This window comes from Crinia signifera, chromosome 7 (assembly GCF_055691185.1).
Source record: "Crinia signifera chromosome 7, ASM5569118v1, whole genome shotgun sequence".
Classification (NCBI taxonomy): domain Eukaryota; kingdom Metazoa; phylum Chordata; class Amphibia; order Anura; family Myobatrachidae; genus Crinia; species Crinia signifera.
The window spans coordinates 168,055,774-168,082,680 of record NC_139223.1 but is presented as its reverse complement, the minus strand read 5'-3'; the positions used below and the strand labels follow the sequence as shown (position 1 = coordinate 168,082,680).

General features: G+C 49.2%; 1 protein-coding gene across 1 annotated transcript in view; it reads left to right on the top strand.

Moving 5' to 3' along the window:
* Positions 1–26,907, top strand: part of PMS1 (PMS1 homolog 1, mismatch repair system component) — a 58,267-nt gene that overhangs the window by 14,849 nt on the left and 16,511 nt on the right. The window contains exons 2-5 of the mRNA XM_083154263.1: positions 2,075–2,220; positions 3,232–3,414; positions 5,277–5,379; positions 11,163–11,326. Coding sequence (XP_083010389.1) covers positions 2,089–2,220; positions 3,232–3,414; positions 5,277–5,379; positions 11,163–11,326 — 582 coding nt within the window. The 5' untranslated portion in view covers positions 2,075–2,088. The remainder of the gene's footprint in view (positions 1–2,074; positions 2,221–3,231; positions 3,415–5,276; positions 5,380–11,162; positions 11,327–26,907) is intronic.

The window sequence follows — 26,907 nt, the reverse complement described above, 5'->3', positions numbered from 1 at the left end:
ATTCTCCCCGTGCTTGCGTGGGTTTCCTCCCACAATCCAAAAACATACTGGTATATAATTGGCCTCCAACAAAATGAATTCTAGAATGTCTTTTGTGTGCGTGTACATGTGGTAGGGAATATAGATTGTAAGCTCCACTGGGGCAGGGACTGATGTGAGTGTTCAAATATTCTCTGTACAGCGCTGCGGAATATGTGTGCGCTATATAATAACTGGTAATAATAGTCTTTGTACAGCGCTGTGGAATATGTGTGTGCTATATCATAACTGGTAATAATATTCTCTGTACAGCGCTGCGGAATATGTGTGCAATATATAAATAACTGGTAATAATAGTCTCTGCACAGCGCTGAGGAATATGTGTGCGCTATATAATAACTGGTAATAATATTCTCTGTACAGCGCTGCGGAATATGTGTGCAATATATAAATAACTGGTAATAATAGTCTCTGTACAGCGCTGCAGAATATGTGTGCGCTATATAATAACTGGTAATAATATCCTCTGTACAGCGCTACGTTTGGAGCTATTTTTTTAAATCATAATTTAAATTTTAAATGGGGCATTTCTCCTATATGTTCGAACTACCGGAAGATCTGAATAGGGAAGCTTTCGGTGCATGGCCAAGCGTTCCAAACCCCCCCCCCCCCCCCTGTTTCCATCACTTTTTGATCGTTTAATGTACACAAACTCTGTTTAATGTACACATTTATTGTATATAATGATGTATAAGGTGTATATAAGACACAAATGCGGGCTTGTGTTGCTCAGGGTGTACAATGCAGAAGGCAGTGATGTCACAGCGGCTTAATTTCTGCTTTCCGGTCGATATCCCATCTCAGCACGGCGTGGGACAGGGATGTGGGACTTACACTGTACCTTTATTTGTCATAGCTGCAGACTATTATCACGTTAACATTTAGACCAAGCATTTTTACCTCACAGATTCAAGCTTCAAGCTGATTGGTCGATACATTATCGCTTTCCCAAGTTCTGCTTTACAACCTATCCAACCTTAATAACGGTACATTGGGCTGACCTAATAAACACCTGGGACATCCCCTTTATTATACATCTATTCTCTGAACACAACTGCAGCAAATAAATCCTCAGTCACCCTCTCCACCAATTCCATGAACATAACTGCGGCACCATCACTTCCAGAAACTTTTAATTTGTGCAAGCTATACAATGAGAGCCACACACCAGGCAATCTGTGTTGGCATTCTTTACTTCAGGTTTACACAATCATACAACCTGTCATGAACACTCCCTCAGTACGCAGGAACCAATCATATAACCAGAAGGCGTGTCTATCAACTACTATAAAATGACTGACAGGATACACGCATCAGCATCCTTGAAAAAGACCGCACAGCGGTCGAAACGCGTTGGACAAGCATCACTTGCTCCCACAACCTCACCAAAGTCTCCTCCCGGCTGGGAGTTGAGCCTGCAGTTTAGACGCCAGTGCACGCGGCCACGGTTCCCCCGGCAACCAGACGCCGGGACCCGGAAGTCGCGTCCCACCACGTCACTGCAGAGCCGAGCACACAGCGTCGTCCACACGCTGTATGTGCTGCGGCTGAGAAGATCTCCAAGGAACGCCGCGGGACCTTCTGCCGACAGACCACAGGTGAGAGGTGCACTGCGGGGGGACGGGACGCCAGCCCCCTGCACCACCCCCTGTGCTCCACACAAATTACTTGACTCATCTCCTGTTCCCTCCTGCACGTGCAGTACTCTTACCGGTCTCACAGACAACACAGCGCTTTCAACAGTGCTGCCACGGTTAACCCCCTTCCCTCGTCCCTCCTCCCTCTCAGTGACTTATCCCTCATTGGGATACAAATACCCATACTTTGTATTTACCCTAATAAAGCAACTGTGCTTTTAAAAAATTACTGTCTAAACTCCTGATCTTTTCTGATTGAACAACACACAGCAATAACCCATTACTCTTACCCCATAGGGTTAATCATAGACAGATCTCTGCACACAGGCAGAGCTCTGTCAGAAGGAGAGCGCAGAGTATACTTCTTTTTTGTTACAACCTATCCGTTTGCTTTGCAGCCCGGCTGCCTGAGATGCACCAGTTACCGTCCGCCACCATCAGTCTGCTCTCCGGCGCGCAAGTCATTACCTCGGTGGTCAGCGTGGTGAAGGAGCTCGTGGAAAATGCCCTGGATGCAGGTGCCACCAGCGTTGAGATTAAACTGGTAGGTGACGGCGCGTCTCAGTAATAGACCTGAATTCTGTCTGCGACCAATGCCCAATGGTTGTTTAATTCATTTTTATTTTTTCTCACAGAATTAGATTAAGATATATTTCCAGCTGGGTTCCTGCTTTATAACATCCATTCTCTAAAACCCTTCACTGCTTGGCGTTGTAATCAATTGCTTCGTTTTGCATTTATGTGGCAAAACATCCGACTTCCATGTACAATGCATCATCATTGTGCTCTGGAAAATGTGACAGTTGATGAACGCTCCCTGTGCACGTACTGGGGGACCTGGAACATTGACCTGTTGATCAGTACTGTGTATGTTTTGGACCGCAATGGGCGTGTTGTGTCTCCAGCATGTGTGGGCTTCATGCAACAGCAGTCAGTATTTACCCTGCATGGAAACATAATGCATGTATTTGCCCTCGTTTATTGCAGCATGGTTTGTTCCATAACCAAAGTTACTTAAGTTTACTTGCTCCCACCACAGAACCAGGCCCATAATGACATATCACCAATATAACCCTAAAAGGTCCGTCCATTGAGTGATTTCCACATCTGCCATCCAGCGATGTTTGGGGGGGCGTCCCGTGTGATGTTATGGTCGTTGCAGGGACATGTTCAAAAGAAATTAGCGCAGATCCTGCCTCTATAAATAATCTGTCAGTACATTCGCCACGAGAATCTCTGCTTTGTAGCGTCCCCACGAGATGGGATGGTTTTGTAATTAGACAGTGTGACAGCGTTCCCAGAGACGAGGGTTAGCTACACCCAAAAATGCTTCAGAGGAAATATAACGAGCCAAGGACGAGCTTTTGGCATTAAAGTCCCAGCTGAGCAGCGATAAACAGGACAAAGGCAGAAAAACCTCAGCGGCATTGGGTGACAATGACCCTGGCATCGGCTCTCAGGAGGTGCCAGGGCCGGAACTGGGGAAATATATACCTGTATTAATCCGATTTGCCGTCACGTCCTCGCTGTGATTGTAACTTTGCCCCTTTCCTAGGACAACTTCGGATTTGACAAGATCGAGGTGCGGGATAATGGGACTGGCATTAAAGCGGCAGACGCGCCAGTCATGGGCATCAAGCACTACACTTCTAAAATCACCTGCCACGAGGACATGGAGACCATAGAGACTTATGGGTTTCGCGGCGAGGCCTTGGGTTCCATCTGCTCTGTAGCGGAGGTGAGCTGCGGGTGCGAGGGGGGTGTTTGGTGGCGAGGGCTATCCTTGTTGTGACATGACATTGGCCACACCCACACTTCACTGGCCACTCCCACACAATGCTGGTTGCTGCACAAATAGGCCCCTGAGACAGGTGGGGCTGGTCGCTCAGGGAGGGCCGGCCACATTACCTGCAGACAGGTGCAGAGGTCCCACTGAGGGCCGCAGACATGGCTGGATTGCAGTGATTCCCTCTGAAGGATGTGCAACCAAACATAAGGATCCCATTGTGTGTGTCGGCGCCATCTTCATTTGTTTTATTATCTAAAATATTCTTTCAAATATCAAATGCAAAATCCAATATCCATTAGGTAAGGTCTAATTACTGCTGTGGGCCAATTACTTCTGTCACTTTAAAATTACTTCAGAGAAAAATGGCTGGTACTTTATCTCTCTCTTCACTTTATACCCTTTTTAAGGCTTTGTACATCTTACTTCCTCAAAAGAAAATCTCTCCCATTTCTAGCACATCATACATAACCTAGAATGTGACGGCAGATAAGAACCACTTGGCCCATCTAGTCTACGTATGCATATAATTGCAATGGGTGATTATACATTGCGCTGACCTTTTGTATGTTCTACTGTTCGCAGGCACTGCTCACTTTTAAGGGTATCCCGGTCCCTTTTAGCTGCAGTGGTATAGAGTGGGTGGAGTAAGCGCTGTCCTACTTGTGTTGTATGTGGGGGATGAGTGGTGATGGTGTGTAAGAAATAAGGGAAGAACAGCAAAGAGAATGTTAAAAATCTAATTTATTATAGAATATAATGTAGTCCTAAAGCACTCGGCTTCCCGAGTGCTGGCCGCGTCTTCTCCCCGTCCGTGTGTCTCGGCTCCTGCAGCACTTCTGGGTCTCAGAGTGAGAACAGCGGTGGCATCGGCAGGAGGAGAGAGACAGGACGGAGAAGCTTTGAGCGCGGGCAACAAGCGCTGACTGACAGCGGCACTCCGTGATCTCGTGAGATTCTGAGAGCCAGAAGTGCTGCAGGAGCCGAGACACACGGACCGGGAGAAGACGCGGCCAGCACTCGGGATGCCGCCGCAGGGATAACCACTTGCACCAGGAACCTGAGTACTGACAGACCGTTTCCACCCAGAACCGTGAGAGACCTGCACACACTACGCAGCGGGACGCTGTTGTGACATTCACCAGACATTACTTATTCATAACGTGCACGTCGAGGACATAGGTTCAAAGAACCTGTGGGATTGTAAGGGGTTCCACAAGAATCGCTGTAAGCCTGGAAGGCCCCTCACCACCCACGTATTCTACCTTGACCCTCCTTCACGGTTTTCCTCCACAAATCACCAGGAGAGACCGTAGGTCCTGGGCACAGGACCCACGGGAGCTTAAAGAGGTCTAGCACGTGTTTGGGAATCTCCCCTGGTGACACTTGTTCAGGAACATTCCCACACAGTGGGGACCCCAATTAGGTGTAACGCAAAACACCATTTAATACCGTGCAAGGTATCTACCCACCGGGTATTAGACCCCATCCCCAGATTCAAACCCTAATGAACATTAACTTACACGGCTTCTCTAGGACTACATTATATTCTATAATAAATTAGATTTTTAACATTCTCTTTGCTGTTCTTCCCTTATTTCTTACACACCATCACCACTCATCCCCCACATTCAACACAAGTAGGACAGCGCTTACTCCACCCACTTTATACTACCTGTGCATATAGTATATTCATATAGTGGAGGAGCCCCATCAGGCTGGAGCCACCCAACCTTCTCCCTGCTTCTTTCCATTGAAAAAAGTTACAAAGTCCTGTGACCGTTTTGTGATATCTTTGTCCCCTCCTCCCCCAGGTACATATCACAACGAAGACCACGGAGGATGAGATCAGTACTGTGTATGTTTTGGACAGCGATGGGCGTGTTGTGTCCCAGAAGCCTTCACACCTAGGACACGGTAAGCAGAACACACCTTGATCCGGGATTCTCGGTCTCGCATCTTTCTGTGTTACTTTCCACAAAGGATCACATCCTAATATTGTGACGACTAGGGAAACGGTGTCTCATAAGACCCAGCTTCTCTCCCTCCTGGATACAAACGTTGCTACTGCTGTAACTGGCAGTACTGTCACAGCAGCATGCAGTGCAGCCAGCATTGGGGAAAACTGCTCGGAGCATTGACTCTGGGAGCTGCATCGAATAGTTCCTGGTACTAGTAGAGAGTAAGGGCCGGTATTCAGGATTAGGGGGTCATTGAGCTTCTAGATACCCATGAATTAGGCACTAGGGCAGTGGTGGCTAACCTTGACACTCCAGCTGTTGAACTACACATCCCAGCATGTCCTTACTATTTGGCCATGCTGCGATGTGTAGTTCAACAACAGCTGGAGTGTCAAGGTTAGCCATCACTGCACTAGGGGGGATGTAGGGTTAGACTTTGGGGAGGGGGGTTAGGTTTATGCACTTAAAGGAGTGGGTTAGGGTCACTGGTGTGGTCTCATCTGGATACTGTGCCCAGTTCTGTATAGGTCACTGGTGCGGCCTCATCTATATACTGTGCCCAGTTCTGTATAGGTCACTGGTGCGGCCTCATCTAGATACTGTGCCCAGTTCTGTATAGGTCACTGGTGCGGCCTCATCTAGATACTGTGTCCAGCTCTGTATAGGTCACTGATGCGGCCTCATGTAGACACTGTGCTAAGTTCTGTATAGGTCACTGGTGCGGCCTCCTCTAGATACTTTGTCCAGCTCTGTATAGGTCACTGGTGCGGCCTCATCTAGACACTGTGCTAAGTTCTGTATAGGTCACTGGTGCGGCCTCATCTAGATACTGTGCCCAGTTCTGTATAGGTCACTGGTGCGGCCTCCTCTAGATACTGTGCCCAGTTCTGTATAGGTCACTGGTGCGGCCTCATCTAGACACTGTGCTAAGTTCTGTATAGGTCACTGGTGCGGCCTCATCTAGATACTGTGCCCAGTTCTGTATAGGTCACTGGTACGGCCTCACCGAGATACTGTGCCCGGTTCTGTATAGGTCACTGGTACGGCCTCATCTAGATACTGTGTCCAGTTCTGTATAGGTCACTGGTGCTGCCTCATCTAGATACCGTGTCCAGTTCTGTATAGGTCACTGGTGCGGCCTCATCTAGATACTGTGCCCAGTTCTGTATAGGACACTGGTACGGCCTCATCTAGATACTGTGTCCAGTTCTGTATAGGTCACTGGTACGGCCTCATCTAGATACTGTGCCCAGTTCTGTATAGGTCATTGGTCCGGCCTCATCTAGATCCTGTGCCCGGTTCTGTATAGGTCACTGGTGCGGCCTCATCTAGATACTGTGCCCAGTTCTGTATAGGTCATTGGTGCGGCCTCATCTGGATACTGTGTCCAGTTCTGTATAGGTCACTGGTGCGGCCTCATCTAGATACTGTGCCCAGTTCTGTATAGGTCACTGGTGCAGCCTCATCTAGATACTGTGCCCAGTTCTGTATAGGTCACTGGTGCGGCCTCATCTAGATACTGTGCCCAGTTCTGTATAGCTGACTGGTACGGCCTGTGCCCAGTTCTGTATAGGTCACTGGTATGGTCTCATCTAGATACTGTGTCCTGTTCTGTATAGGTCACTGGTGCGGCCTCATCTAGATACTGTGTCCTGTTCTGTATAGCTGACTGGTACGGCCTCAGCTAGATACTATGCCCAGTTCTGTATAGGTCACTGGTGCGGCCTCATCTAGATACTGTGCCCATATCTGTATAGGTCACTGGTGCGGCCTCATCTAGATACTGTGTTCTGTTCTGTATAGGTCACTGGTACGGCCTCATCTAGATACTGTGCCCAGTTCTGTATAGGTCATTGGTCCGGCCTCATCTAGATACTGTGCCCAGTTCTGTATAGGTCACTGGTACGGCCTCATCTAGATACTGTGCCCAGTTCTGTATAGGTCACTGGGGCGGCCTCATCAACATACTGTGCCCAGTTCTGTATAGCTGACTGGTGCGGCCTCACCTAAATACTGTGACCAGTTCTGTATAGGTCACTGGTACGGCCTCATCTAGATACTGTGACCAGTTCTGTATAGCTGACTGGTACGGCCTCACCTAAATACTGTGACCAGTTCTGTATAGGTCACTGGTACGGCCTCATCTAGATACTGTGCTAAGTTCTGTATAGGTCACTGGTGCGGCCTCATCTAGATACTGTGCCCAGTTCTGTATAGGTCACTGGTGCGGCCTCATCTAGATACTGTGCCCAATTCTGTATAGGTCACTGGTGCGGCCTCATCTAGATACTGTGCCCAGTTCTGTATAGGTCACTGGTGCGGCCTCACTGAGATACTGTGCCCAGTTCTGTATAGGTCACTGGTGCAGCCTCATCTAGATACTGTGCCAAGTTCTGTATAGGTCACTGGTGCGGCCTCATCTAGATACTGTGTCCAGTTCTGTATAGGTCACTGGTGCGGCCTCATCTAGATACTGTGCCCAGTTCTGTATAGGTCACTGGTGCGGCCTCATCTAGATACTGTGCCCAGTTCTGTATAGGTCACTGGTGTGGCCTCATCTAGATACTGTGCCCAGTTCTGTATAGGTCACTGGTGTGGCCTCATCTAGATACTGTGCCCAGTTCTGTATAGGTCACTGGTACAACCTCATCTAGATACTGTGCCCAGTTCTGTATAGGTCACTGGGGCGGCCTCATTTAGATACTGTGACCAGTTCTGTATAGGTCACTGGTGCGGCCTCATCTAGATACTGTGCCAAGTTCTGTATAGGTCACTGGTGCGGCCTCATCTAGATACTGTGCCAAGTTCTGTATAGCTGACTGGTACGGCCTGTGCCCAGTTCTGTATAGGTCACTGGTATGGTCTCATCTAGATACCGTGTCCAGTTCTGTATAGGTCACTGGTGCGGCCTCATCTAGATACTGTGCCCAGTTCTGTATAGGTCACTGGTGCGGCCTCATCTAGATACTGTGCCAAGTTCTGTATAGGTCACTGGTGCGGTCTCATCTAGATACTGTGCCCAGTTCTGTATAGGTCACTGGGGCGGCCTCATCTAGATACTGTGACCAGTTCTGTATAGGTCACTGGTGCAGCCTCATCTAGAAGACTGTGCCCAGTTCTGTATAGGTCACTGGTACAGCCTCATCTAGATACTGTGCCCAGTTCTGTATAGGTCACTGGTACGGCCTCATCTAGATACTGTGCCCAGTTCTGTATAGGTCACTGGTGCGGCCTAATCTAGATACTGTGCCCAGTTCTGTATAGGTCACTGGTAGGACCTCATCTAGATACTGTGCCCAGTTCTGTATAGGTCACTGGGGCGGCCTCATCTAGATACTGTGCCCAGTTCTGTATAGGTCACTGGTGCGGCCTCATCTAGATACTGTGCCCAGTTCTGTATAGGTCACTGGTGCGGCCTCATCTAGATACTGTGCCCAGTTCTGTATAGGTCACTGGTGCGGCCTCATCTAGATACTGTGTCCAGTTCTGTATAGGTCACTGGTGCGGCCTCATCTAGATACTGTGCCCAGTTCTGTATAGCTGACTGGTACGGCCTGTGCCCAGTTCTGTATAGGTCACTGGTATGGTCTCATCTAGATACTGTGTCCTGTTCTGTATAGGTCACTGGTGCGGCCTCATCTAGATACTGTGTCCTGTTCTGTATAGCTGACTGGTACGGCCTCAGCTAGATACTATGCCCAGTTCTGTATAGGTCACTGGTGCGGCCTCATCTAGATACTGTGCCCATATCTGTATAGGTCACTGGTGCGGCCTCATCTAGATACTGTGTTCTGTTCTGTATAGGTCACTGGTGCGGCCTCCTCTAGATACTGTGCCCAGTTCTGTATAGGTCACTGGTGCAGCCTCATCTAGATACTGTGTCCAGTTCTGTATAGGTCACTGGTATGGTCTCATCTAGATACTGTGCCCAGTTCTGTATAGGTCACTGGTACCGCGTCATCTAGATACTGTGCCCGGTTCTGTATAGGTCATTGGTACGATCTCATCTAGATACTGTGCACAGTTCTGTATAGGTCACTGGTGCGGCCTCATCTAGATACTGTGCCCGGTTCTGTATAGGTCATTGGTACGATCTCATCTAGATACTGTGCTAAGTTCTGAAGGCCATATATCCAGTAGGATATAAATACATTAGAGACAAAGAAGGGCAACTAAAATGGTGCATGGCCTACATCACAAAACGTACCAGGAAAGACTAAAAGATCTTAATATGTATAGTTTGGAGCAGAGAAGGGAAAGGGGGGGACATGATAGAAACTTTCAAACATATGAGGGGGATTACCAAGGCCAGAAAGGAAACATTCCTCGCAGGAAGAGAAGTATAGAACACGAGGACATGCACTGATACTGGGGGGAGGTTCAGGGGAAAGCGGAGAAAACATGACATCACAGAAAGGGTAGTGGATAGGTGGAATAGCCTCCCATCAGAGGTGGTAGAGTCTAAGACAGTAGAGCAGTGTAAACATGCTTGGGATAGGCATAAAGAAATCATTACAAAGAACTAGGGATCAATTAAAGGTAAGATTACCTAAACTATGAAAGGGGCGGACTAGGTTCTTTTCTTCGATCACATTCTGGGTCTGATTCAGGTTAACTTGCTAAGCAATGTATTTCCCTATCGAGCAGGTAAACGCTGAACCCCGCTGTGATTTGCATGTGAGGGGATGTTTATGCTTACACATCCCCGCGCATGAGGCCGCACCAGCAAAAAATCATTTAATGGTCGCAGAGCATCGAAGATTTATTGCGCGCTCGCAGATAAAAGTCTGAACTGACTTTTATTTGAGCCGGAGATGGCCGAAAAGGGGGTGGGCATCAGTCGACCTGTGTACCCAGGGGACCGTCCAGCGTTTTCATGGGGACGCCCATAAATTGCTGGGCATTCCGATGGCCCGCTCTCCGCACCCGTGCTAGTATAATACTTGCCGAAGGCGGTCGCCCAGCGGTCGCCGAGCGGGTCTGCACATATGTATTTTGGCCGATACGCAAGCACAGAACCGAAACATTGGTCACTGGCCTTAATACTGGCCATAATGAGTGAACCGGAATTAGGCCCTTTGTTTCTATGTTAATCAATGCACTGTCCTAGTTGCGCACTAGATGGCGCTGTTCGCTACTGACAATGACTTCCCTGCTGTTAAAATACTTTACTTAATGAACTTAAGGTTGTTTTATGTATATTGTACCGGATAAAATGTGAGAATTTAGGTCTGCTGCTTATTCCTACTGAATTATGACCTCCATATATATTCTCCTCTGACAACCTGTGAAGTGGCAGCTATATAATACCCCTCTTCCAGTGTCGCACACGAACATGCATTACTCTGGCTTTTTCTCAGTGTAAGCGCAAACCACCAGGGCTGGGTGATGGGCCAAGCTATTTGCCCTGTCGTGGGCCAAAAAAGGGGTATAACCAGGAAAATTCCCGTGTCTCGGGGATTAGGAACCTGGAACCTTATTACTAGGTAGTTGGCATTTACTCTGACCAGAATACCAGGTTGTGAGAGCGCCAGACAGCATCAGAGAACCCGTACCCGGCAGCGTTGCAGTGAGATCTGGGCAGTCTCCCTAAATAGCGGGAAAACGCTGTCCACCTTGTCCCCAGCAGCAGATGTCCCCCCAGCCTGGCTCACACTGGTTTTTATGTGACTTTAATATACTTTTGAACAAGGACTTGTCTGAGAATTTCTGGTGTTCTTATTTGGGCTTTGTGTGCAGGTACCACCGTCTCTGTGATTAAACTGTTCAGAAACTTGCCAGTGAGAAAACAGTATTATTCCACCAGTAAGAAATGCAAGGAGGAGCTGAGGAAGATCCAGGACCTGCTGATGGCCTATGGGATCATTCAGCCGCAAGTGAGGATTGTGCTCATACACAATAAGGTCAGTATTTGTGGGTGTGGTTCAGCTCACAGACAATGACTATTCAGACAGTCAATAGGTCGACCCCAAAAGTTAGACCTCATTAGTCAGACAGTGATATGTCTTACTATTGTCAATGTCTAACTAATGCATGTCTAAATATTGTCACTGTCTAACTAATGCATGTCTAACTAATGTCAATGTCTAACTAATGTCAATGTCTAACTAATGTCAATGTCTAACTAATGTCAATGTCTAACTAATGTCAATGTCTAACTAATGTCAATGTCTAACTATTGTCAATGTCTAACTATTGTCAATGTCTAACTATTGTCAATGTCTAACTATTGTCAATGTCTAACTAATGTCAATGTCTAATGCATGTCTAACTATTGTCAATGTCTAATGAATGTCTAACTAATGTCAATGTCTAACTAATGTCAATGTCTAATGCATGTCTAACTATTGTCAATGTCTAACTATTGTCAATGTCTAATGCATGTCTAACTATTGTCAATGTCTAATGCATGTCTAACTAACTATTGTCAATGTCTAACTATTGTCAATGTCTAAATGCATGTCTAACTATTGTCAATGTTTAACTATTGTCAATGTCTAATGCATGTCTAACTATTGTCAATGTCTAATGCATGTCTAACTATTGTCAATGTTTAACTATTGTCAATGTCTAATGTATGTCTAACTCTTGTCAATGTCTAACTAATGCTTGTCTAACTTTTGTCAATGTCTAATGCATGTCTAACTTTTGTCAATGTCTAATGCATGTCTATCTATTGTCAATGTCTAATGCATGTCTAACTATTGTCATTGTCTAATGCATGTCTAACTATTGTCAATGTCTAATGCATGTCTAACTATTGTCAATGTCTAATGCATGTCTAACTATTGTCAATGTCTAATGCATGTCTAACTATTGTCAATATCTAACTAATGCATGTCTAACTTTTTTTAATGTCTAACTAATGCATGTCTAACTATTGTCAATGTCTACCTAATGCATGTGTAATGTTTTTTCAATGTCTTACTAATGAATGTCTAACTTTTGTTGTCAACCTATTAACTGTCTGGGGCAAGACTTTATGTTACAGATCTGTACTACATAATCTAAATCTAATGTGTACACGGAGCCATGTAATTGGATCCCGATTCGATTGAATAGAAAGTACATTGCACTATGTGTACACTCCTGATCTGTGTGGAGTTTTTATGTTCTACCGGCACTCTAAACTGGCCAGTTACTTGGGTCCTGAAACCATAATAATAATAATTGTCCCCAGTGTTTGTGTGGACAAAATATTATCTGTAATGGGGCGTACACACGGTTCAATTTGGACACGTTTTCGATTCGATTTAGCGGCACCGATTTGTGCTTCGAAGGTAGAGTAATGCTGCTCTATGCAGTATCCCCCGCGACCTGTTTTTTTGGGGCGTCTCTCCGTCCCTCCTTTGATACCTGGTAAAAAACAAACAATAATGATAATAAATATATATATATATATATATATATATATATATATATATATATATATATATATATATATATATATATATATATATATATATATATATATATATATATATATATATATATATATTTATTTCCAACTGGTGGCACTCGGTTCCCCCAAAAACAGAAACAGAGGCAAGGGTCACATCATGTGACCCTTGCCTCTGCGTCTGTTTTTGGGGGAACCGAGTGCCACCAGTTGGAATTGTACTTTGCCACCACTGCTAGTGTTGGTCGGAAGGCACCGGTGCCAAGGTTTATTCATTGAAAGATCACGAGAGTGGCACGCAGAGACTGCTTGCTGGTAAATAGTGGAAGGACTAATTTAATCCAATACACTCAACGTTTCGGGGACGGATCACCCCATCATCAGGATACAAAAAATCCCCCCCTGATGACGGGGTGACCGGGGCCCGAAACGTTGAGTGTATTGGATTAAATGAGTCCTTCCACTATTTACCAGCAAGCAGTCTCTGCGTGCCACTCACGTCTAATCCCTCAGATGGAGGCACCGGAGCAAGTATATTATCAGCTACAATAAGACCTGAGTGAATTATACATTTTTTTTAATGTATTTGGGTCCGTAACCTGCTCGAGCATTGGTGTTTACTTGTTAAAACGTCTTTTTCTTACCGAATGTAACAACATCTGAGTACAGTGCGGGACCAGGCAGCTTGGTTTATGATGTGCGGTTATTTCTCTGATGTTGGCTGCGGTGTTCTGTAGTGTTTAATATTGTGCAGTGTTTATATACCCTCCCTTCTAATGAGTTATTTTATCCCGTGCACACACTCCATGCACTGTCACAGAGTATATGCATTATATAGCATCATCCTCATGTGTCACATACCTACAGAAAGTAAGCCTGCGAGCAGGGCCCTCCTACCTCTGTCTCTCTGTGATTACCCTTCTTGTTTTATTACTGTTTGTGCCGAATTACAAATCTCCGAGGTATATGCTGGCGCTAATATATAATAATGCTAATATATCAAATCCACTGGTATATCCCTTTGGCAAACTATCAATGCCCTCTGGTCATTATTTCTACAAATTTGCAAGCAGAGAATATGCGAGAATGTATTTATTTCTTACGCACTTTCTAACCTGATGTGTTCATTAGATTCATCTATACATACAGTTTTCTAAATGTATTATTTTGGGGGGAATTGCTGTGATTGGCCGATTAATTCTTTATAGCCCCGCTGTAAAGTAGTACCGGACTCCTTTCAGGTTTCGTTTTTTTAAAGTTCCACTTTGCACCTTTCTCATGCAGTCCCATCATTACCTTACTGCTTGGGAAACCTGTTCTCCTGTCCTGCAGCATTCTGCCCGCTGAGCACTAGAGGTCAGTGTTGAGTTGCAGTTAGTCCAGGCCTCTGTGCTATTCCTGTGTGCTTTTAGCACTTTGTCATAGAGTATCCTTACAGGTGCAGGCGTGAAAGAGGGATAACCGAAAAAATCCTTAATGTGTATGTTGGCAGAAGCGTCCCGGGATGGTTAGGATTTTAGTCGTATAAATCATATGATAACTGCGGGCATTGGTATAAATGGAACGGCTGTGTGGGGTAGCTGTGCCAGGAAGCTGAACGAGCACAAAGTTCCGGCTCCTGTTGCATCTGATGGGAACGCTGGCAGCACTGCCTCAGGTCAGCATTTGCTGGAAGATTGAATGTAGTGTCAGGAGGTCACAGTGCCAGAGATAAGCTGCTTGGGATTTATGAGCCCAGAGTACAGGTACGTGCAGTTCTGCAGCACACCCGTCCTTAGCGGAGGATCTGCCCCCGAATTAATGACATGGGGTAAAACCTATTTTTGGAAAGGCAAGAGGAAACAAATGCTTTGCCACCATACGATTGTAGTACAGCAGTGCCATGTTTGGTACATAGTTACCTACTCTCCTGCATTCTGCAGGAGACTCCCTGAAATAGCAGCAATCTCCCTCTCTCCCTCATTAGTCTAGCAATCTCCCTCATGTCACCTAGCCCACATTACACTGTTACATTTTTTGGGGAAAAAAGGAATGAGAGACAGATACATTTACATTGAATCATCAGCACCATTTCCCAGCACTTTACCAAGTATAGTAGCTCTTACTAACTGCTTTCGGGATCATCTACATTTGGATATAAGTCATGTTACAAGATTCCTCTCAGATGTAGCAGTACACACCCACGCTTCTAGGTGCCACGTTCACAATCTCTTTTTACAATCTCTCCATATATGGAACTAGACATGCCCTTTGGGTGGAGCATGACACACCCCTTCAATGGGGCGCTTTGCAAAATTCTACTTACAACTATAATCTCCCTGAAACTAGTTTTCAAAAGTAGGCAAGTATGGTCTGGTACCGCGTTACCGGGGGCTGCTGGGAGTGGCGGTTATCACTGCGCCATCCACATGAAAAGCCGGTGACGTGAAAAGAGACTATGGGCCTAATTCACGCTGACTTGCTAAGCTGCTCAGCGAGTGAGTAAACGCCGCAACCCTGCGCTGCGAACACATTCGCATGCGCTGGAAAATCATTCGATGGTGGCCGATGGTCTGCAAAGAAAAGTTGGTCTAGACTGACTTTTATTTGCGAGCACCTGGGCGCAAACGGCCGCGCTGAGCAGGTGTCGGCATGCCCGCGGTTTTCTTGGCGCACCCACCGTTGCTGTGGGAACGGCCAGGAAACACTGATTTGCGATCCACCTGGGCTCTTATTGGGAATGGTACAGCATGGCGCACGAAGCCGGGGTACACGCTACAGTAAGTGAGGGTCGCAAGTGTTGACATTGGCACCGAAAAAAGTGAAAACCTCCTGTTGACCTTTTTCCTATGTCGACCTGGTGCATGTCAGCCTTTTGGTGTTGACCGGTTGACTGCCGACCTGCATGGAAAGCTCCTCCTAATGGCCGGGGAGAAGTCAGTGGCATCACTACTCTCCATACGGTCGGTGGGTCGACCTAAAGATGGTCGACAGTCATTAGGTTGACGTACTGCAAGGTCGACATGGGACAAGGTCGACACAAGCATTAGGTTGACACAAGCATTAGGTAGACGTGGTCTAGCTTGACAGTCAAAAGGTCGACATGGGGTTTTTCACAGTTTTTTTAACCGACATGTGGGATTTCATGCCCTACCATCCACTAGGGCATGGTGGGAGAATAAAATAGTGTGCCGAGCGCAGCGAGCCATGAGAGGGGACACAGTGCACTTAGTCCTGTGTCCATTTCGACCGTGTCGACATTTCGGACAAAAACCTGTGAAAAAACCCCATGTCACCCTTTTGACTGTTGACCTAGACCATGTCAACCTTATGACCTGTCAACCTGGTCCCATGTCGACATTGCAGTATGTCGACCTAATGACTTTCGCCCATCTTTAGGTCGACCGTATGATCCCATTCCCCTCAGGATACACCTATAGTACGTATCGCATATATATCTGTAATACTTGGCAGGGGCTCGGAGCAGGCGCGCTGGACACGGAGATTTGTCACGGACGTTTGCAGAGGATTTCACGGTGCGGTCCTGAGGAAAATGTGCAGTTCATGGCGAGGTCGTAGGTCACCATTGTGCGGGCGGAAGCCACCTGTGGTCCCCTGGGACAGGAAGTAACACCCGGCATACAATGTGCTGTGTCCGCGACAAAGCAGAATAGGTGGCGACTGCGCCTCTGTCTGAGACCCTTACGTGGCCATTGTAGCATAGACAGCAACAGCGACACCCTGACCTTTGTATGTAAGGTGCATGTCGACACTGCGTCCACTCGCCTGGCTCGCTGCACTCGGCACTAGTCTCACTCTATGCCCAAGTGGATAATAAAGTCTGTCTACACCAATAATACATGAAAAACTCCAGTCGGTGTTTTGAAAATCAACCATGCCATATCGACCGAAAGCGTATGTCGACCTTCTGTCAATGCCGACCTATGGTATGTCGACCATTTCCAGCTGTCGACTTACTGACTTTCCTCCTAGACATTGTGGACCCAGGGACCACATACCCTTAAAAACACAAGTTGGATGCATTCACGTACACACAGTGCACAGACATATCGCGTCGGCTGTGCAGCGCAGCCGATATATCTATTGTATTGATATTGGACCCCCCCCCCCCATCAGTAACTCCAACTGCTGGGACATAACCCAATAATAACAGAGAGGACCGGACTACCCTCATTAGAGAGGGAGGCAGGGCAGTGGAAGGCCACACCCCTTTTTTCACACAAGTTACTGCCCCGACCACCGCAGCGCATTGACCACCCTGTATCCTAGTGGGAATGTGGGAACACTACCGGTATTGTCCGGGTGGTTGGCTGCAGAGGCCGCTGGTGACTCTATCTGAGTGGCACGTGTAAATGGCCACCTAGTTGTGACATAAGGCACGAACCATCGGGCTGGTGATCGATAAGTGTGACACGTCGTCCAGGCGTGTGCCCAGCATAATTGTCAGTTATCTAGCACACCCGTCTATGAAATGCCAGTAAGAAGCTGATTGGTTGCTATGGGCAACTGCTATCCAAGGCTTGATGCACCTCCCCCATATTGTACTAACAGGGACCGGTGTGGGGATGTCCTATTTGGGGCGTAGACTTGGTGCTCAGACTCCGCAGCCTCGGGATCCCCCTCATACGTCCCGTGCATTCCCGTCTTGCTACCCCTTTAGGCATCACTTTGTGAATCTGTGTGTGTGTGTGTGTGTGTGTGTGTGTGTATGTATGGGTCATTGCCCAATTTAACCCCCCCTGCTTAAAGTTGATTGATTGATGATTGAATTTTAGAGTGAGGGGGGGATAGGATTGGGCTTAAAATAACTAAATGCCAGGTGTTAAACTATCCTGGGTCGGCAATTTGCTTGTTGACCTAAGTTTGCGGTCGCTCCAAGTTACTGTCAACCTTTTGTACCTGTTTACTTTCGACCATCTGGTGTTGACCTGTAGACGTCGTATTTCTGTACGGCCTATAATCCACATCCGCAGGTAAATTCGGATGTTTTGCGCCCATTTAGCGTTTCCTGTGGACGGCCTGAGAAAATCTTCTTAAAGCGTTAGAAGGCATACGTGGAATAATGGGGTGCGGTCAGCATACCGGTGTTTGGGGAGGCGGTGATTGAAATCGTGACGCTGGAATCCCGACACTGCTGTGATGAAAACTGCCGGATCTCTGACACCAATCACACAAGGCCAGCACCGGTATCCCAAATGTAGGTGTGCAAAGGATGGTTGTTATGGTTAGGCTGGGGGGGAGAGGAGTTAGGGTTAGGCACTAAAGCTGGCCATACACCAGCAGCGTATGTGATGTGTCGCATGTGACCCCTGTTCCCCGCCACCAGGAGGGGGCTCCGAGGGGGCCCAAATTGCTGTGGGAGCCTTTTGGGGACCTTGAGACTGGGTTTAGTGTGAGGGGGGCCGTTAGGATTAGGCTGCGGGGAGGGGGGTAGGGTAAGTTACTAAGGAGAGGTTGTGGTCAGGCACTAAGGCAGGGGGGCGGGGTTATGCTGTGGGGGGGGGGGGTAGGGTTAGGCACGAAAGCGGGGTCAGGGGTAGGCTGAGGGGGTGGGTGGGGGTTATTTAACGTTAAGGTCCCCATACACCAGAACTACATTGGACCCAATCGTCCAATCTCGACTGGTGTTGCGACGGATAGTGTGCACACTATCGCACACTGCCGCGGGTCGTGAGCTCTGCCCTTAGATGAGACCTAAAAGTGTGGCAGATATAGTAAGCCTGGTGAAGAGATAAAGTGGAAGGAGATAACGCACCAGCCTATTAACTTTCAACTGTCATTTTTCAAACACACAGCTGATTGGCTGCTGCGTTATCACCTTCACCAGGCGTAATACATCTGCCCCATTGTCTGCAGACGCACAAGGTAGACATCCCAGTCCTGGCACAAATGTCGCACACTTGTACCCCTGGAGGAAGGCTTATTTTACACTGGCTAACGCGTGCAACGTGCAACTTATTTTTCCATTTTCACAGTTCTATTTCCATCATTTTTTATTATTTTTAATCGCTGTGGTGCTAATTATGTGATTACATGTCTCCATCCCATAACAAATGTTTAGTAGCGAGCTTCCGTGCAGCCCTTCCAAAGCCGTGGTCCGGAATAGGTTCACGTCTGAGAACTAAATCCTGCGTACATGCCCTGGGGGACAGAGTTTCCTCCCCGCAGCTATTAGCCGCAGAGATTACATGTGTCATGCGGATCCTGGCTTCCTGCGGATACAGATCTTACTCCTTGGGAATGGAGATTTTGTCACCTAACTCACAAGTAGCACAGTGTTCGCTGTTTGGTGGTAACGGGATGAGCGCAGCTGTGCCCCAGCTGCCGCCACAATCTGACATTGCCATTTTTTAAAAATTAGGAGAAAGGTGCTCATTTTCTGCCTGTTACTGTAGTGTGACCATCGGAGTAACCCTAACTGACCTGGACGGCCGGCATTGCGACGTACGTACGTCTGTAGAATCGTGTTCCCCATCCTCGTACACACTGGCTTCAGCTGCGCCAAGCAGCCAGTCCTAAGTCACCTGGCCGCGCCGGGAGTCTTTGTCGCCCGTGTTGTGCGTCTTATTAACGTAAATAAAACAAGTGTGCGCGACCAATCTACGTTGCTAGATTGCACTGATCACTGGGATGTGCAGCATTTGTACATCTGTGCTTGACGGAGCCTGCGGCGGACGCGGCTTTTTCTTGCGCCAGGATCCGTGGTGTTTCATCTGCAACTTTGTAAGCATTTTAAAACGAATTCCTCTGCGGTAAGTGTTGCGGTCCTGCGTCTCTAGTACACGGTGCGTTGCTGCATCGGCCACACCCCTCGGAGGGTCTGTTGTTCAGGGTGTCTGGCAGTATCTGTAGTGTACGTGAGCGTACCACATTTGGGTGAACATTGGACTTGCACATTGATAATTCTTACCTTTAGTAATTGGGGGGTGTCCTCCAGCCCCATACACACTCTCCCTACTGACGATATCGTTCATATCGGTGGTAATCGGTTAAACTATATAGCACATACACACTGAACGATATAATTCAGTGACGTTACTTGGCCCCCGCTGACAGCATGCGTCTTGAAGATATAGGGCCTAATTCAGAACCGAGCGCTGTTGAGTGATTGTGCAGCGGCCCAGCGATCAGCTGACGTCACACACTCTCCACTAAAACGCTTTGGAACCCCAAAGCTTTCGCTTTGTTTCCCGGGACACACTCCCACTAAACAGTCAGCAGCGGCCCAGCGGTCAGCTAAGGAAATCCCAACTTGCGAATGATTGCGTTCGCTGTGTGGACCGATGTGTATGGCTACCAGAAGATTTCCCGAGCCGCTCCCCATCACATGATTTTTATACTGGTCAGCACTCATTGCAAGCGCTGCATCGGCGGCCACGATGAATACAGGTATATCCGGCCAGAGCTGACGCCACACACCCTCCCCTAATACAGACATATCCCGGCCGGAGCTGACGTCACACACTCTCCACTAATACAGGTATATCCGGCCGGAGCTGACGCCACACACCCTCCCCTAATACAGACATATCCCGGCCGGAGCTGACGTCACACACCCTCCCCTAATACAGACATATCCCGGCCGGAGCTGACGTCACACACTCCACTAATACAGGTATATCCGGCCGGAGCTGACGACACACACACCCTCCCCTAATACAGGTATATCCGGCTGGAGCTGACGCCACACTCCCTCCCCTAATACAGACATATCCCGGCCGGAGCTGACGTCACACACTCTCCACTAATACAGGTATATCCGGCCGGAGCTGACGACACACACCCTCCCCTAATACAGGTATATCTGGCCGGAGCTGACGGCACACACCCTCCCCTAATACCGACATATCCCGGCCGGAGCTGACGCCACACACCCTCCCCTAATACAGGCATATCCCGGCCGGAGCTGACGCCACACACCCTCCCCTAATGCAGGCATATCCCGGCCGGAGCTGACGCCACACACCCTCCCCTAATACAGGCATATCCCGGCCGGAGCTGACGACACACACTCTTCACTAATACAGACATATCCCGGCCGGAGCTGACGTCACACACCCTCCCCTAATACAGACATATCCCGGCCGGAGCTGACGACACACACCCTCCCCTAATACAGGCATATCCCGGCCGGAGCTGACATCACACACCCTCCCCTAATACAGGCATATCCCGGCCGGAGCTGACGCCACACACCCTCCACTAATACAGGTATATCCCGGCCGGAGCTGACGACACACACCCTCCCCTAATACAGACATATCCCGGCCGGAGCTGACGTCACACACCCTCCACTAATACAGACATATCCCGGCCGGAGCTGACGTCACACACCCTCCACTAATACAGACATATCCCGGCCGGAGCTGACGTCACACACTCTCCACTAAAACGCTTTGGAACCCCAAAGCTTTTGCTTTGTTTCCCGGGACACACTCCCACTAAACAGTCAGCAGCGGCCCAGCGATCAGCTATATGCCGCCCCGCTCTAAGGAAATCCCAACTTGCGAATGATTGCGTTCGCTGTGTGGACCGATGTGTATGGCTACCAGAAGATTTCCCGAGCCGCTCCCCGTCACATGATTTTTACACTGGTCTGCACTCATTGCAAGCGCTGCATCGGCGGCCACGATGAATACAGGTATATCCGGCCAGAGCTGACGCCACACACTATCCCCTAATACAGACATATCCCGGCCGGAGCTGACGTCACACACTCTCCACTAATACAGGTATATCCGGCCGGAGCTGACGACACACACCCTCCCCTAATACAGACATATCCTGGCCGGAGCTGACGTCACACACTCTCCACTAATACAGGTATATCCGGCCGGAGCTGACGACACACACCCTCCACTAATACAGGCATATCCTGGCCGGAGCTGACGACACACACTCTCCACTAATACAGACATATCCCGGCCGGAGCTGACGACACACACTCTCCACTAATACAGACATATCCCGGCCGGAGCTGACGACACACACCCTCCCCTAATACAGACATATCCCGGCCAGAGCTGACGACACACACTCTCCACTAATACAGGCATATCCCGGCCTGGTACCGATGTCACACACTCTCCCCTAATACGGGTATATCCCGGCCGGAGCTGACGACACACACCCTCCACTAATACAGACATATCCCAGCCGGAGCTGACGACACACACCCTCCCCTAATACAGGTATATCCCGGCCGGAGCTGACGACACACACCCTCCCCTAATACAGGCATATCCCGGCCGGAGCTGACGACACACACTCTCCACTAATACAGACATATCCCGGCCGGAGCTGACGACACACACCCTCCCCTAATACAGACATATCCCGGCTGGAGCTGACGACACACACCCTCCCCTAATACAGACATATCCCGGCCTGGTACTGATGTCACACACTCTCCCCTAATACGGGTATATCCCGGCCGGAGCTGACGACACACACCCTCCCCTAATACAGGCATATCCCGGCCGGAGCTGACGACACACACCCTCCCCTAATACAGGCATATCCCGGCCGGAGCTGACGACACACACTCTCCCCTAATACAGGTATATCTGGCCTGGTGCTGACGTCACACACCCTCCCCTAATACAGGCATATCCCGGCCGGAGCTGACGACACACACCCTCCCCTAATACAGGCATATCCCGGCTGGAACTGACGCAACACACCCTCCCCTAATACAGGCATATCCCGGCCGGAGCTGACGCCACACACCCTCCCCTAATGCAGGCATATCCCGGCCGGAGCTGACGACACACACTCTCCACTAATACAGACATATCCCGGCCGGAGCTGACGTCACACACCCTTCCCTAATGCAGGCATATCCCGGCCGAGCTGACGACACACACTCTCCACTAATACAGACATATCCCGGCCGGAGCTGACGACACACACTCTCCACTAATACAGACATATCCCGGCCGGAGCTGACGTCACACACTCTCCACTAATACAGACATATCCCGGCCGGAGCTGACGACACACACTCTCCACTAATACAGACATATCCCGGCCGGAGCTGACGTCACACACCCTCCCCTAATGCAGGCATATCCCGGCCGGAGCTGACGACACACACTCTCCACTAATACAGACATATCCCGGCCGGAGCTGACGTCACACACTCTCCACTAATACAGACATATCCCGGCCGGAGCTGACGACACACACCCTCCCCTAATACAGACATATCCCGGCCGGAGCTGACGACACACACTCTCCACTAATACAGACATATCCCGGCCGGAGCTGACGTCACACACTCTCCACTAATACAGACATATCCCGGCCGGAGCTGACGTCACACACCCTCCCCTAATACAGACATATCCCGGCCGGAGCTGACGCCACACACCCTCCCCTAATACAGACATATCCCGGCCGGAGCTGACGACACACACTCTCCCCTAATACAGACATATCCCGGCCGGAGGTGACATCACACACTCCACTAATACAGACATATCCCGGCCGGAGCTGACGACACACACTCTCCCCTAATACAGACATATCCCGGCCGGAGGTGACATCACACACCCTCCCCTAATACAGACATATCCCGGCCGGAGCTGACGTCACACACCCTCCCCTAATACAGACATATCCCGGCCGGAGCTGACGACACACACTCTCCCCTAATACAGACATATCCCGGCCAGAGCTGACGACACACACCCTCCCCTAATACAGGCATATCCCGGCTGGAACTGACGCCACACACCCTCCCCTAATACAGGCATATCCCGGCCGGAGCTGACGCCACACACCCTCCCCTAATGCAGGCATATCCCGGCCGGAGCTGACGACACACACTCTCCACTAATACAGACATATCCCGGCCGGAGCTGACGTCACACACCCTCCCCTAATGCAGGCATATCCCGGCCGAGCTGACGACACACACTCTCCACTAATACAGACATATCCCGGCCGGAGCTGACGACACACACTCTCCACTAATGCAGACATATCCCGGCCGGAGCTGACGACACACACTCTCCACTAATACAGACATATCCCGGCCGGAGCTGACGTCACACACCCTCCCCTAATGCAGGCATATCCCGGCCGGAGCTGACGACACACACTCTCCACTAATACAGACATATCCCGGCCGGAGCTGACGACACACACTCTCCACTAATACAGACATATCCCGGCCGGAGCTGACGACACACACTCTCCACTAATACAGACATATCCCGGCCGGAGCTGACGACACACACCCTCCCCTAATACAGACATATCCCGGCCGGAGCTGACGACACACACTCTCCACTAATACAGACATATCCCGGCCGGAGCTGACGTCACACACTCTCCACTAATACAGACATATCCCGGCCGGAGCTGACGTCACACACCCTCCCCTAATACAGACATATCCCGGCCGGAGCTGACGCCACACACCCTCCCCTAATACAGACATATCCCGGCCGGAGCTGACGACACACACTCTCCCCTAATACAGACATATCCCGGCCGGAGGTGACATCACACACTCCACTAATACAGACATATCCCGGCCGGAGCTGACGACACACACTCTCCCCTAATACAGACATATCCCGGCCGGAGGTGACATCACACACCCTCCCCTAATACAGACATATCCCGGCCGGAGCTGACGCCACACACCCTCCCCTAATACAGACATATCCCGGCCGGAGCTGACGACACACACTCTCCCCTAATACAGACATATCCCGGCCGGAGGTGACATCACACACTCCACTAATACAGACATATCCCGGCCGGAGCTGACGACACACACTCTCCCCTAATACAGACATATCCCGGCCGGAGGTGACATCACACACCCTCTCCACTAATACAGGCATATCCCGGCCGGAGCTGACGACACACACCCTTCACTAATACAGACATATCCCGGCCGGAGCTGACGCCACACACCCTCCCCTAATACAGACATATCCCGGCCGGAGCTGACGTCACACACTCTCCACTAATACAGACATATCCCGGCCAGAGCTGACGTCACACACTCTCCACTAAAACGCTTTAGAACCCCAAAGCTTTCGCTTTGTTTCCCGGGACACACTCCCACTAAACAGTCAGTTACCCCCCCCCCCCCAGGCACCTACTTCCTGCCAATCACCTTAGTACCAGGATTCCTTCACTAGCAGACGCCGCACGCGCACATTGTGACCCATACACACGCGCACTTCAGCGATAATCAGCGCTGTGTGAATCTGGACAGCAGCGAATTGGTCTGAATAACCCCAATAGTCAACACTGGTCATGCAGCTCAAATGACGATGGGGGGGGGGGGGGGTCGTTAATGATGCAGTCGCCATGATTTTATGGTAAAGAATAAAAAGACACAGAAAGCCCTACATTGTACCCCGGGGTACTAGGGTGACATCACATTTTACCACAGTGCCTTGTGCCACGATGCCACAACATTGTACCACGGTGTACTAGGGGGACATCACATTTATCATGCGGCCGGTGCCTTGTACCCGATGCCACAACATTGTACCATGCATACTTAGTGCCACTGCAGACCGATACTGACTCTCATATATGCAGTAATAACACTGGGGAGACATGATGCACCCTCATCCCTCTTAGAGTACAAGTCAGCAAGGGGTTCTGGCTTCAGGCACGGTGCATGGACTGTTGTAACCACTTGCTGTACCAATGCGCAGTCACTGGTTTATACTGGGTCACAGGGGTTACAGAGTGGGGAGACGCGTTCCACCATCTCTAATGGTAACCCTGCTCAGTAACTCCCACAGAAAAGATTGTCCCAGCAGCTTCCTTTTCTGACACAGTGGGCGGTATTCAATGAGCCTGATTCGCCAGGTTTTTATGGCGAATTTGTGCTGTTTGGCGAATTTTTGACTAAAACGGTGAATCACCCTATTCAATGACCACATGGCGAATACATTTCAAGGTTTTTTTCGCCATGATTCACCGAGTAGCAATCGCTATCTTTTTATGGCGAAGTGGAATGTGAACTTTTAAAATAAAGTGTTTTGTTTTTTACATTTGGTGTAAAAAAATCAGGAATTTTATTCTGAGGAGGGGCATGCTATTTTTATTCATGTGCTGTAAGCACATGAATATATATTTAATTTTAAAAATAATATTTTTTTTTTTTTTTTACACAGCAGCCAGCAGGGGGCGCCGGAGCCGAGCCGCTCATTACATATTCATATATTCACTGCACGATCATTACGATCATGTGTAGTGAATATACGCTCCGCTGCTGGCACCCCCGGGGGGGGCAGCCTGTGCTGCCTGGCACCCGGGGAGCCCACCTAACCCCCCACAAAGGTCTGGGCTAGGCAGAGAGACTACCATCTCTCTGCCTGGCACCGTCCTCAGACTCCCTGCGGCAATCGCCGCAGGAGCTCATATTCGCCAGTCAGGGGCTCGCTGCCCCTGACTCGTTGAATACCGGAGCCCGCCGGCTCCGGAACGTGGCGAATGTGCAGCGAATCCAAAAAAGGATTCGCTGCACCTCGCAGGTATTCACATTGAATACCGCCAAGTGTATGTGAGGTCAAGCTGGCACAATAAACTATTGCTGTTGGCATTATGTGTAAGTGACACTACTACTGTGAGCATTTGAATAAGCAACACTACTTAGGTATAACACATACATGTATATAGAGCACTACTGTGTAGCATAACATGAATATGGGGCACTACTGTGTGTCCTTACATTAGTAAGGGGCACTACTTTGTGGCGTAATATGAATCAGGGGCACTAAATGTGGTGTAATGAGATTGTGCTACTGTCCCTTTATAAAGTAGGGCACAAATTTATAGTTTGCTGCGAGGGGGGGTGGGGGGGGGGGGGTCGTTGGCAGGGGAATTGCATCTCCAAGCCCTGCTCGGTTGTCCTGGCGCCGATTGCTCTCTGCTGTAGCCCTCATGAATACAGGCCTGCATCTCCGTCCCTCGGAGGAAATGTGAAGCTCTGTTACCTCTTACCATCAGCGTGACCTGCGTCTGTCCCTGTGCCCTGTGCTACTCTACAAGCCAGTAATCCCCTGGTAATTAAAGTCCGTGCAGTTTCCCCCCTCTCGCCTTACA